Source organism: Salvelinus alpinus, chromosome 7 (genome assembly GCF_045679555.1).
Source record: "Salvelinus alpinus chromosome 7, SLU_Salpinus.1, whole genome shotgun sequence".
NCBI classification, from domain to species: domain Eukaryota; kingdom Metazoa; phylum Chordata; class Actinopteri; order Salmoniformes; family Salmonidae; genus Salvelinus; species Salvelinus alpinus.
The window spans coordinates 62,084,999-62,097,101 of record NC_092092.1 but is presented as its reverse complement, the minus strand read 5'-3'; the positions used below and the strand labels follow the sequence as shown (position 1 = coordinate 62,097,101).

The 12,103-nt window shown below is 49.4% G+C and overlaps 1 protein-coding gene across 2 annotated transcripts in view; it reads right to left on the bottom strand.

Moving 5' to 3' along the window:
- Positions 1-9,968: 9,968 nt before the first annotated feature.
- The window catches only part of LOC139581435 (sodium-dependent phosphate transport protein 2A-like), a 29,999-nt gene continuing 27,864 nt past the window's right edge, over positions 9,969-12,103 (bottom strand). For both annotated transcript variants that reach the window (XM_071411195.1, XM_071411196.1), the window contains exons 12-14: positions 11,706-11,830; positions 10,801-11,070; positions 9,969-10,610 (exon numbers count right to left, since the gene is read on the bottom strand). In XM_071411195.1, the coding sequence (XP_071267296.1) occupies positions 10,293-10,610; positions 10,801-11,070; positions 11,706-11,830 (713 nt within the window). In that variant the 3' untranslated portion in view covers positions 9,969-10,292. The remainder of the gene's footprint in view (positions 10,611-10,800; positions 11,071-11,705; positions 11,831-12,103) is intronic.

The window sequence follows — 12,103 nt, the reverse complement described above, 5'->3', positions numbered from 1 at the left end:
TCAGAGGTTCACACTAGCATGGCATACCCTCTCACTAGGACTAGCCTTACCTCCAGCTAAGCACATTAGTGACGGCCTAGGAACAGTGGGTTCAGGGCAGAACGACAGATTTGTACCTTGTCAGCTCGGGAATTTGAACTTGCAACCTTTCGGTTACCAGTCCAACACTCTAACCACTAGGCTACCCTGCCGCCCCTAATAAGTTTATTAGACTCCCACAGGGTTAACAGGGTCACCCACTACTACTCTGTTAATGAATAGCAGTCATCGCAGGTCATCAGGTTTATAGTTTCCTGGCTGAACCTTATGAGAAGAGAGTGTCGCTTCATCTATTTTTATTTAACTAGGCAGTTAAGATCAATATCTTATTTACAATGACGGCCTACCCCGGCCAAACCCTAACAATATATAGATTAGATTTTTATATTGTGTTATTTACTGTATGTTTGTTTATTCCATGTGTAACTCTGTGTTGTTTGTGTCGCACCACTTTGCTTTATCTTGGCAAGGTCGCAGTTGTAAATGAGAACTTGTTCTCAACTGGCCTACCTGGTTAAATAAAGGTGAAATAAATAAACAATTTAAACAATGCTGGGCCAATTGTGCGCCTCCCTATGGGACTCCCAATCACGGCCGGTTGTGATACAGCCTGGAATCAAACCAGGGTCTGTAGTGACGCATCTAGCACTGAGATGCAGTGCCTTTGTCCGCTGCGCCACTCGGGAGCCCAAAATCTATATTCAGCTATATTTCTTGTCTTTGATAGTTTATTTTATTCTGCGTTTTAGATCAGCGGTTAAAGTGTCTTAATAATGACCAAAGGTTACTCTCCTCGTAGATTATTGATAAACTGTAGAGATCAGTTATTTGTGAGAAGAAATGCCATGGAAGCAGAAATTAACAGGTTCAAAAGCCTTTGGGGCTTTTGTAAGTTTGTGGAATGAGTTATTGAGGAATGTGGCATGTCCCTAACACACACAGGGGATATACAAGTAGGCAATTTGAACTCAAGCCAAATGTTCTAACTTTATACTGTATTGTCCACCTCTACCATAAACCTCTTTATACTGTATGGTCCACCTCCACCATAAACCTCTTTATACTGTATGGTCCACCTCTACCATAAACCTCTTTATACTGTATGGTCCACCTCTACCATAAACCTCTTTAAACTGTATGGTCCACCTCCACCATAAACCTCTTTATACTGTATGGTCCACCTCTACCATAAACCTCTTTATACTGTATGGTCCACCTCTACCATAAACCTCTTTATACTGTATTGTCCACCTCTACCATAAACCTCTTTATACTGTATGGTCCATCTCTACCATAAACCTCTTTATACTGTATGGTCCACCTCCACAATAAACCTCTTTATACTGTATGGTCCACCTCCACCATAAACCTCTTTATACTGTATGGTCCACCTCTACCATAAACCTCTTTATACTGTATGGTCCACCTCTACCATAAACCTCTTTATACTGTATTGTCCACCTCTACCATAAACCTCTTTATACTGTATGGTCCACCTCTACCATAAACCTCTTTATACTGTATGGTCCACCTCCACAATAAACCTCTTTATACTGTATGGTCCACCTCTACCATAAACCTCTTTATACTGTATGGTCCACCTCCACAATAAACCTCTTTATACTGTATGGTCCACCTCTACCATACCTCTTTATACTGTATGTTCCACCTCTACAATTAACCTCCTCTGTATAGTACCAAAATCTTCTCATGTGCTCCCACTCACAAAGTACATAAAGAGCCTGTCATCACAGCGGTGTGTGTGTGCGTATTTGTATAGTCCTCCTGTATACATCTGTATGTGTGTCAGACGTTAGTGAAGACACCAGTCTGTATCGACTCATTCATTAGGCTCATCTCCTGTTCTCCCTGGCTGCAATGCTGACAAACTCCAGGCTATTGGTTAAGTCCCTGGTGGAGGAGGGAGACCAGCAGTTCTGTGGCCCCTACAAGCTGACTGTGGCGGAGAAGTCCGTCACTGGCGCGGGCAGCATTTGGTAAGCTAACACACCCACACTCCTCTCCTTTACCCTGCTCCATTTTTAGTTACGTTGCCAATGTGGGTCGACATACAAGTTAACTTAGCGATCTCAGTTCATACATTACACACATTATTCTTACCTCCCCAGTAACAGGTTGGTATGGTATAAGGAATACACAGACAAGCTTTCATGTTTAACTTAAGTGACGTTTATTGTACTTATCAATGTTTTGGATGAGCGCTCTGTTTTTGTTTCTGTTCCTCTCTCTCCATATCTGTAGCTTCCGGATATGCCGGAATAAGGAGCCCGGCTAAGACAATCGGGCTGGATTTGTAGTGCTTGTCCCGAATCGCGCGTTCATATGAATGACGTATTGGAAGACACCATGACAGTAGCGATGGGTTTATGTAAATGTGTTATATTGTGCCCTATTGCATTATGATAAACCAATTGCAAAGGTTCAATGAAGATAATTCATGATAAATTTAGCTGAGTGGAAAATATATGTTTTGATATTTGTAATGGCTTAATTAATGAATTCATGAGTTTATTATGTTCTGATGTGAGGGGCGTCCGCTACAAAAGGAGCCTCTCTTTCAGTTCAAGGGGGACCTTTTTCATTGAACTGTTGATTGAGCAACACTGTTTAGCTGTCCCTATAATACCATAGAATCATCTGGGGAAGAAGAGATCAATTATGAGAAACAGCTTCCAGGCTGACCCAGACACCATCATGAGGAGGGAAACCAGCAGGTCTATGGTCCCTCCAGGCTGACCCAGACACCATCATGAGGAGGGAAACCAGCAGGTCTATGGTCCCTCCAGACTGACCCAGACACCATCATGAGGAGGGAAACCAGCAGGTCTATGGTCCCTCCAGGCTGACCCAGACAGTATCATGAGGGAGACCAGCAGGTCTATGGTCCCTCCAGGCTGACCCAGACACCATCATGAGGAGGGAAACCAGCAGGTCTATGGTCCCTCCAGACTGACCCAGACACCATCATGAGGAGGGAAACCAGCAGGTCTATGGTCCCTCCAGGCTGACCCAGACACCATCATGAGGAGGGAAACCAGCAGGTCTATGGTCCCTCCAGACTGACCCAGACACCATCATGAGGAGGGAAACCAGCAGGTCTATGGTCCCTCCAGACTGACCCAGACACCATCATGAGGAGGGAAACCAGCAGGTCTATGGTCCCTCCAGACTGACCCAGACACCATCATGAGGAGGGAAACCAGCAGGTCTATGGTCCCTCCAGGCTGACCCAGACACCATCATGAGGAGAGAAACCAGCAGGTCTATGGTCCCTCCAGACTGACCCAGACACCATCATGAGGAGGGAAACCAGCAGGTCTATGGTCCCTCCAGGCTGACCCAGACACCATCATGAGGAGGGAAACCAGCAGGTCTATGGTCCCTCCAGGCTGACCCAGACACCATCATGAGGAGGGAAACCAGCAGGTCTATGGTCCCTCCAGGCTGACCCAGACACCATCATGAGGAGGGAAACCAGCAGGTCTATGGTCCCTCCAGACTGACCCAGACACCATCATGAGGAGGGAAACCAGCAGGTCTATGGTCCCTCCAGGCTGACCCAGACAGTATCATGAGGGAGACCAGCAGGTCTATGGTCCCTCCAGGCTGACCCAGACACCATCATGAGGAGGGAAACCAGCAGGTCTATGGTCCCTCCAGGCTGACCCAGACACCATCATGAGGAGGGAAACCAGCAGGTCTATGGTCCCTCCAGGCTGACCCAGACACCATCATGAGGAGGGAAACCAGCAGGTCTGTGGTCCCTCCAGGCTGACCCAGACAGTATCATGAGGGAGACCAGCAGGTCTATGGTCCCTCCAGACTGACCCAGACAGTATCATGAGGAGGGAGCCCAGTAGGTCTGTGGCACCTCCAAGCTGACCCAGACAGTATCATGAGGAGGGAGACCAGCAGGTCTATGGTCCCTCCAGACTGACCCAGACACCATCATGAGGAGGGAAACCAGCAGGTCTATGGTCCCTCCAGACTGACCCAGACACCATCATGAGGAGGGAAACCAGCAGGTCTATGGTCCCTCCAGGCTGACCCAGACAGTATCATGAGGGAGACCAGCAGGTCTATGGCCCCTCCAGGCTGACCCAGACACCATCATGAGGAGGGAAACCAGCAGGTCTATGGTCCCTCCAGGCTGACCCAGACACCATCATGAGGAGGGAAACCAGCAGGTCTGTGGTCCCTCCAGGCTGACCCAGACAGTATCATGAGGGAGACCAGCAGGTCTATGGTCCCTCCAGACTGACCCAGACAGTATCATGAGGAGGGAGACCAGCAGGTCTATGGCCCCTCCAGGCTGACCCAGACAGTATCATGAGGAGGGAGACAAGCAGGTCTGTGGCCCCTCCAGGCTGACCCAGACAGTATCATGAGGAGGGAGACAAGCAGGTCTGTGCCCCCTCCAGACTGACCCAGACAGTATCATGAGGAGGGAGACCAGCAGGTCTGTGGCCCCTCCAGGCTGACCCAGACAGTATCATGAGGAGGGAGACCAGCAGGTCTGTGGCCCCTCCAGGCTGACCCAGACAGTATCATGAGGAGGGAGCCCAGTAGGTCTGTGGCACCTCCAAGCTGACCCAGACAGTATCATGAGGAGGGAGACCAGCAGGTCTGTGGCCCCTCCAGGCTGACCCAGACACCATCATGAGGAGGGAGACCAGCATGTCTGTGGCCCCTCCAGGCTGACCCAGAGCGTATCATGAGGAGGGAGACCAGCAGGTCTGTGGCCCCTCCAGACTGACCCAGACAGTATCATGAGGGAGACCAGCAGGTCTGTGGCCCCTCCAGGCTGACCCAGAGAGTATCATGAGGAGGGAGACCAGCAGGTCTGTGGCCCCTCCAGGCTGACCCAGAGAGTATCATGAGGAGGGAGACCAGCAGGTCTGTGGCCCCTCCAGGCTGACCCAGAGAGTATCATGAGGAGGGAAACCAGCAGGTCTGTGGCCCCTCCAGGCTGACCCAGACAGTATCATGAGGGAGACCAGCAGGTCTGTGGCCCCTCCAGGCTGACCCAGAGAGTATCATGAGGAGGGAGACCAGCAGGTCTGTGGCCCCTCCAGACTGACCCAGACAGTATCATGAGGAAGGAGACCAGTAGGTCTATGGTCCCTCCAGACTGACCCAGACAGTATCATGAGGGTAGGGGACTGACAGGGTGGAGGGTAGAGGGTAGGGGACTGATGGGATGGAGGGTAGGGGCATGACAGGGTGGAGTGTAGGGGACTGACAGGGTGTAGGGTGGAGGGTAGGGGATCGACAGGGTGGAGGGTAGAGGGTAGGGGACTGATGGGATGGAGGGTAGGGGCATGACAGGGTGGTGTGTAGGGGACTGACAGGGTGGAGGGTAGGGTACCGACAGGGTGGAGGTTGGAGGGTAGGTGACTGACAGGGTGGAGGTTGGAGGGTAGGGGACTGACAAGGTGGAGGTTGGAGGGTAGGGGACTTACAGGGTGGAGGTTAGAGGTTAGGGGACTTACAGGGTGGAGGTTGGAGGTTAGGGGACTGACAGGGTGGAGGTTGGAGGGTAGGGGACTGACAGGGTGGAGGTTGGAGTGTAGAGGACTTACAGGGTGGAGGTTGGAGGGTAGGTGACTGACAGGGTGGAGGTTGGAGGGTAGGTGACTGACAGGGTGGAGGTTGGAGGGTAGTTGACTGACAGGGTGGAGGTTGGAGGGTAGGTGACTGACAGGGTGGAGGTTGGAGGGTAGTTGACTGACAGAGTGGAGGTTGGAGGGTAGGTGACTGACAGGGTGGAGGTTGGAAGGTAGGGGACTTACAGGGTGGAGGTTGGATGGTAGGGGACTGACAGGGTGGAGGTTGGAGGGTAGGGGACTGACAGGGTGGAGGTTGGAGTGTAGAGGACTTACAGGGTGGAGGTTGGAGGGTAGGTGACTGACAGGGTGGAGGTTGGAGGGTAAGGGACCGACAGGGTGGAGGTTGGAGTGTAGGGGACTAACAAGGTGGAGGGTAGGGGACTTACAGGGTGGAGGTTGGAGGGTAGGGGACTGATGGGGTGGAGGGTAGGGGAATGACAGGGTGGAGAGTAGGGGACTGACAGGGTGGAGGTTGGAGGGTAGGGGAGTGACAGGGTGGAGGTTAGAGGGTAGGGGACTGACAGAGTGGAGGTTGGAGGGTAGGGGACTGACAGGGTGGAGGTTGGAGGGTAGGGGACAGGGTGGAAAGTAACTGACTGCGGCGTGGAGTGGAGGGCTACTGATTGAATGACCGATGGGGTGGCAGGGTGGAGGGCTGCTGATTGAATGACCGACAGGGTGACAGGGTGGAGGGCTGCTGATTGAATGACCGACGGGGTGACAGGGTGGAGGGCTGCTGATTGAATGACCGATGGGGTGACAGGGTAGAGGGCTGCTGATTGAATGACCGACGGGGTGACAGGGTGGAGGGCTGCTGATTGAATGACCGACGGGGTGACAGGGTGGAGGGCTGCTGATTGAATGACCGACGGGGTGACAGGGTAGAGGGCTGCTGATTGAATGACCGACGGGGTGACAGGGTAGAGGGCTGCTGATTGAATGACCGACGGGGTGACAGGGTGGAGGGCTGCTGATTGAATGACCGACGGGGTGACAGGGTAGAGGGCTGCTGATTGAATGACCGACGGGGTGACAGGGTAGAGGGCTGCTGATTGAATGACCGACGGGGTGACAGGGTGGAGGGCTGCTGATTGAATGACCGACGGGGTGACAGGGTAGAGGGCTGCTGATTGAATGACCGACGGGGTGACAGGGTGGAGGGCTGCTGATTGAATGACCGACGGGGTGACAGGGTGGAGGGCTGCTGATTGAATGACCGACGGGGTGACAGGGTGGAGGGCTGCTGATTGAATGACCGACGGGGTGACAGGGTGGAGGGCTGCTGATTGAATGACCGACGGGGTGACAGGGTAGAGGGCTGCTGATTGAATGACCGACGGGGTGACAGGGTGGAGGGCTGCTGATTGAATGACCGACGGGGTGACAGGGTGGAGGGCTGCTGATTGAATGACCGACGGGGTGACAGGGTGGAGGGCTGCTGATTGAATGACCGACGGGGTGACAGGGTGGAGGGCTGCTGATTGAATGACCGACGGGGTGACAGGGTAGAGGGCTGCTGATTGAATGACCGACGGGGTGACAGGGTGGAGGGCTGCTGATTGAATGACCGACGGGGTGACAGGGTGGAGGGCTGCTGAGGGGGGATCGATGATTTCTAGGGTCATGTTCAGTAGCCAGAAATAAAGTAGATGTTCTAGATGGAAAATTATCTTCTGTGTTCTTATTGGGAAGTTTAAGTAGTAGAACCTTTTAGAAACTGTTCTACTGTTTTGCCCACTAAATACAACACAGGTTTGTAGCTATTTGATGAGATACTGACTTAGTTATGACTTCAGACATGGCACGACAACGACAGTGTCCTTCTCTTGATTTTTGTTGCTTATGATTGCTTTTTTATTTGAAAGGCCCGGTTACCATTATATCAATCAAATGTATGTACACATATTGTTTGACAAGATATCATTGTTTTATAGAAATGTTGCTATATCATTAGATAGACACTTGTCAGGGAAACGATCAATGGCATATACAGAGAGCTGTATAATACAGTAGCAAGCACTTTATTAGTATCTTTGTATTTCTTCTAAATATTTCTTCCCCCCTTGTCTGACAAACAGGTTCCTTTTAGTGTTTCATATCATTGCACACTCTGCACTCTGTTTTGTTCATGGAGCAAAGAGAGACACTGTTGATCTGAACATTTCATTCTGTTCCCAAAGTGCTAGTAAAGTATTTCTTCCCTACAGGGAACAGCATCATCAAGGGGCTTGAAGCATGATCTTCTTCTGCATAATCAACTGACTTCTGTGAAGCTACATTTGCTAGAGTAGGTACACGCGTGTATGACTAACACATAAGCCAACCCACAAACAGACACATTTACACAGACTTATAAAAACACACCTACGATGGACATTCTAACCCACACGGTGACACACAGTACACATTCATTTCATGTACGCCCATCTGGTTTAGATTATCTGTGAAGTGAGCCCTCGTTGATTCCATTGTGATGTCTTCGAGTGCTTATCCATCCCAACCACACTTAGGGAACTAGATACTTGCTAGGTCGAAAATATACTGGTCAGAACAATAGAATAATTCCATGTGACAGCGTTCGAAAATAAACACATTCAATGGACCTGGACCGATATTAACTAGCATAGCTGGTCCCATTTTTGTAAAGAGTTATGGGATATTAGAATCTGCTGTCTTAACCTCTGTCATCTTCAATCTAGACTACTGGATCCAGTCTTGATCACTATGATAATAAAACATATTCACAGAAGAGGGTGAACAACTCCAGTCCTCAAAGACTATAAGATCTCCTTCTGGGCTTTATACTGTACAGTACATCTCCCAGGCACTTAATTTATCAATATACAGTGGGGAGAACAAGTATTTGATACACTGCCGATTTTGCAGGTTTTCCTACTTACAAAGCATGTAGAGGTCTGTCATTTTTATCATAGGTACACATCAACTGTGAGAGACGGAATCTAAAACAAAAATCCAGAAAATCACATTGTATGATTTTTAAGTAATTACTTTGCATTTTATTGCGTGACATAAGTATTTGATCACCTACCAACCAGTAAGAATTCCGGCTCTCACAGACCTGTTCGTTTTTCTTTTAGAAGCCCTCCTGTTCTCCACTCATTACCTGTATTAACTGCACCTGTTTGAACTTGTTACCTGTATAAAAGACACCTGTACACACACTCAATCAAACAGACTCCAATCTCTCCACAATGGCCAAGACCAGAGAGCTGTGTAAGGACATCAGGGATAAAATTGTAGACCTGCACAAGGCTGGGATGGGCTACAGGACAATAGGCAAGCAGCTTGGTGAGAAGGAAACAACTGTTGGCGCAATTATTAGAAAATGGAAGAAGTTGAAGATGACGGTCAACCACCCTCGGTCTGGGGCTCCATGCAAGATCTCACCTCGTGGGGCATCAATGATCATAAGGAAGGTGAGGGATCAGCCCAGAACTACACGGCAGGACCTGGTCAATGACCTGAAGAGAGCTGGGACCACAGTCTCAAAGAAAACCATTAGTAACACACTACGCCGTCATGGATTGAAATCCTGCAGCGCACGCAAGGTCCCCCTGCTCAAGCCAGCGCATGTCCAGGCCCGTCTGAAGTTTGCCAATGACCATCTGGATGATCCAGAGGAGGAATGGGAGAAGGTCATGTGGTCTGATGAGACAAAAATAGAGCTTTTTGGTCTAAACTCCACTCGCCGTGTTTGGAGGAAGAAGAAGGTTGAGTACAACCCCAAGAACACCCTCCCAACCGTGAAGCATGGAGGTGGAAACATAATTCTTTGGGGATGCTTTTCTGCAAAGGGGACAGGACGACTGCACCGTATTGAGGGGAGGATGGATGGGGCCATGTATTGCGAGATCTTGGCCAAAAACCTCCTTCCCTCAGTAAGAGCATTGAAGATGGGTCGTGGCTGGATCTTCCAGCATGACAACGACCCGAAACACACAGCCAGGGCAACTAAGGAGTGGCTCCGTAAGAAGCATCTCAAGGTCCTGGAGTGGCCTAGCCAGTCTCCAGACCTGAACCCAATAGAAAATCTTTGGAGGGAGCTGAACGTCCGTATTGCCCAGCGACAGCCCCGAAACCTGAAGGATCTGGAGAAGGTATGTATGGAGGAGTGGGCCAAAATCCCTGCTGCAGTGTGTGCAAACCTGGTCAATAACTACAGGAAACGTATGATCTTTGTAATTGCAAACAAAGGTTTCTGTACCAAATATTAAGTTCTGCTTTTCTGATGTATCAAATACTTATGTCATGCAATAAAATGCAAATTAATTACTTAAAAATCATACAATGTGATTTTCTGGATTTTTGTTCTAGATTCCGTCTCTCACAGTTGAAGTGTACCTATGATAAAAATTACAGACCTCTACATGCTTTGTAAGTAGGAAAACCTTCAAAATCGTCAGTGTATCAAATACTTGTTCTCCCCACTGTATGTCATTGATTGGCTATAGAGAGACTGCACAGCTGGCAGAAATCAATCATAGATTATAAGCCAAGGACCAGAACACTCTATGGCCCTTGAGGCCCAGAGCAGTGCACTCCTGAGATTAAATAGAAAATATTAAACCAACCCTTCCCATGTCAGACCAAGACCCATCTCCTTTAGAGGGGTGTGCTGTTGCACCTCTCCAGACCCTTCAGTTTAAACACAGGTACACCTGGCTTCGTCTCATCCAGGTACTCAAGGACGGGGTTATCATACGCCAGGTCAGCCTTCCTCTGGGCGGATGCAACCTTGGGGTCAACAGGGGTCGTTACCGCGTTAACGGGCGCCGCCTGGTCGTCTCCGGTTGCATGGCCAGTGCTGCAGCAGCTAGTTGCCTTGGTGATGACCCTGTCAAGGGGCCTCAGGGATCGCATCCAGCGAGGCAGGAAGTCCCAGCTCTGGAGACGGACGGGCAGGTGGCCAGGGCTGTGAGCCTGCAGCACAGAGAAATGTTGTTACCAACCAATCGTAGACCAATCAAATTTGATACATCTGAACTATTCAACCACTCTTGGATGACAATGGAAGTTGAGTAGAAAATCCTCGTAAAAACGTACAGCATCCATCATCAATTTGACTTCCAATGTTCTCCAAGAATAGCTGATTACAGTATTTCTAACCCACCTGCATCAGGTTCACCAAGGCAATGAAAACAGTCACACACACAAATGGTGCGCCCACTCCCACCATCACTCTCCAGCCAGCCAATGAGAGGCCTAGGACCAGGGACGGGAGGAGCAGGAAGCAGAAGAGGAGGTAGAGGACAGCGAACCAGCGGTACTTGGCGGTGCGTTCACCCAGGGCACGAGCCATGCGTATGGGGACACGTGTCACAGGGATGGGGTACCACAGCAGGATTCCCAGGATGTTGAAGAAGAAGTGACACAGAGCAATCTGGAGACAAGATGGACGGTATTAGGTGGACATTTGAGAGGAAAGACAAGATGGACGGTATTAGGAGGACACTTGAGAGGAAAGACAAGATGGATGGTATTAGGTGGACATTTGAGAGGAAAGACAAGATGGACGGTATTAGGAGGACACTTGAGAGGAAAGACAAGATGTATGGTATTAGGAGGACACTTGAAAGGAAAGACAAGATGGATGGTATTAGGTGGACATTTGAGAGGAAAGACAAGATGGATGGTATTAGGAGGACACTTGAGAGAAAAGACTAAATGGACGGTATTAGGTGGAAATTTAAGAGGAAAGACAAGATGGATGGTATTAGGTGGACATTTGAGAGGAAAGACAAGATGGACGGTATTAGATGGACATTTGAGAGGAAAGACAAGATGGACGGTATTAGGTGGACATTTGAGAGGAAAGACAAGATGGACGGTATTAGGTGGACATTTGAGAGGAAAGACAAGATGGACGGTATTAGGTGGACATTGGGGGAAACCATTTCCTTCAAAAAGGGCTTTACTTGAAAGGTATCTTTTGCTGTTTCTCAGCCCTTTTATTTGAATGTAAGTTGTTCTGAATAAAGCCTTTTGCGAAATAAGTTATTCCCAAACGGTCCGTACCTGTATGGCAGCAGCCAGTTTGTCCCCAGGGCTGGCCAGGGCTGCCAGCAGGGCTGTGGTTGTGGTGCCGATGTTGGAGCCCAGAGTCAGTGGATAGGCCCTCTCCAGACTGATCACACCAATACCTGCAAACCAGGAGAAGGGTTCACCATCGTTCATGTGGCACACAGAAAAGTGTGTCTGCTGTAAGATGATAGCGATTTGCTAATTACTTTGTAGTGGGGCTAAGTCACCCCTTACATTGTAGTGGGTAATATTTGTAGAGGGGCTAACTCACCCCTTACATTGTAGTGGGGTAATATTTGTAGTGGGGCTAACTCACCCCTTACATTGTAGTGGGTAATATTTGTAGTGGGGCTAACTCACCCCTTACATTGTAGTGGGTAATATTCGTAGTG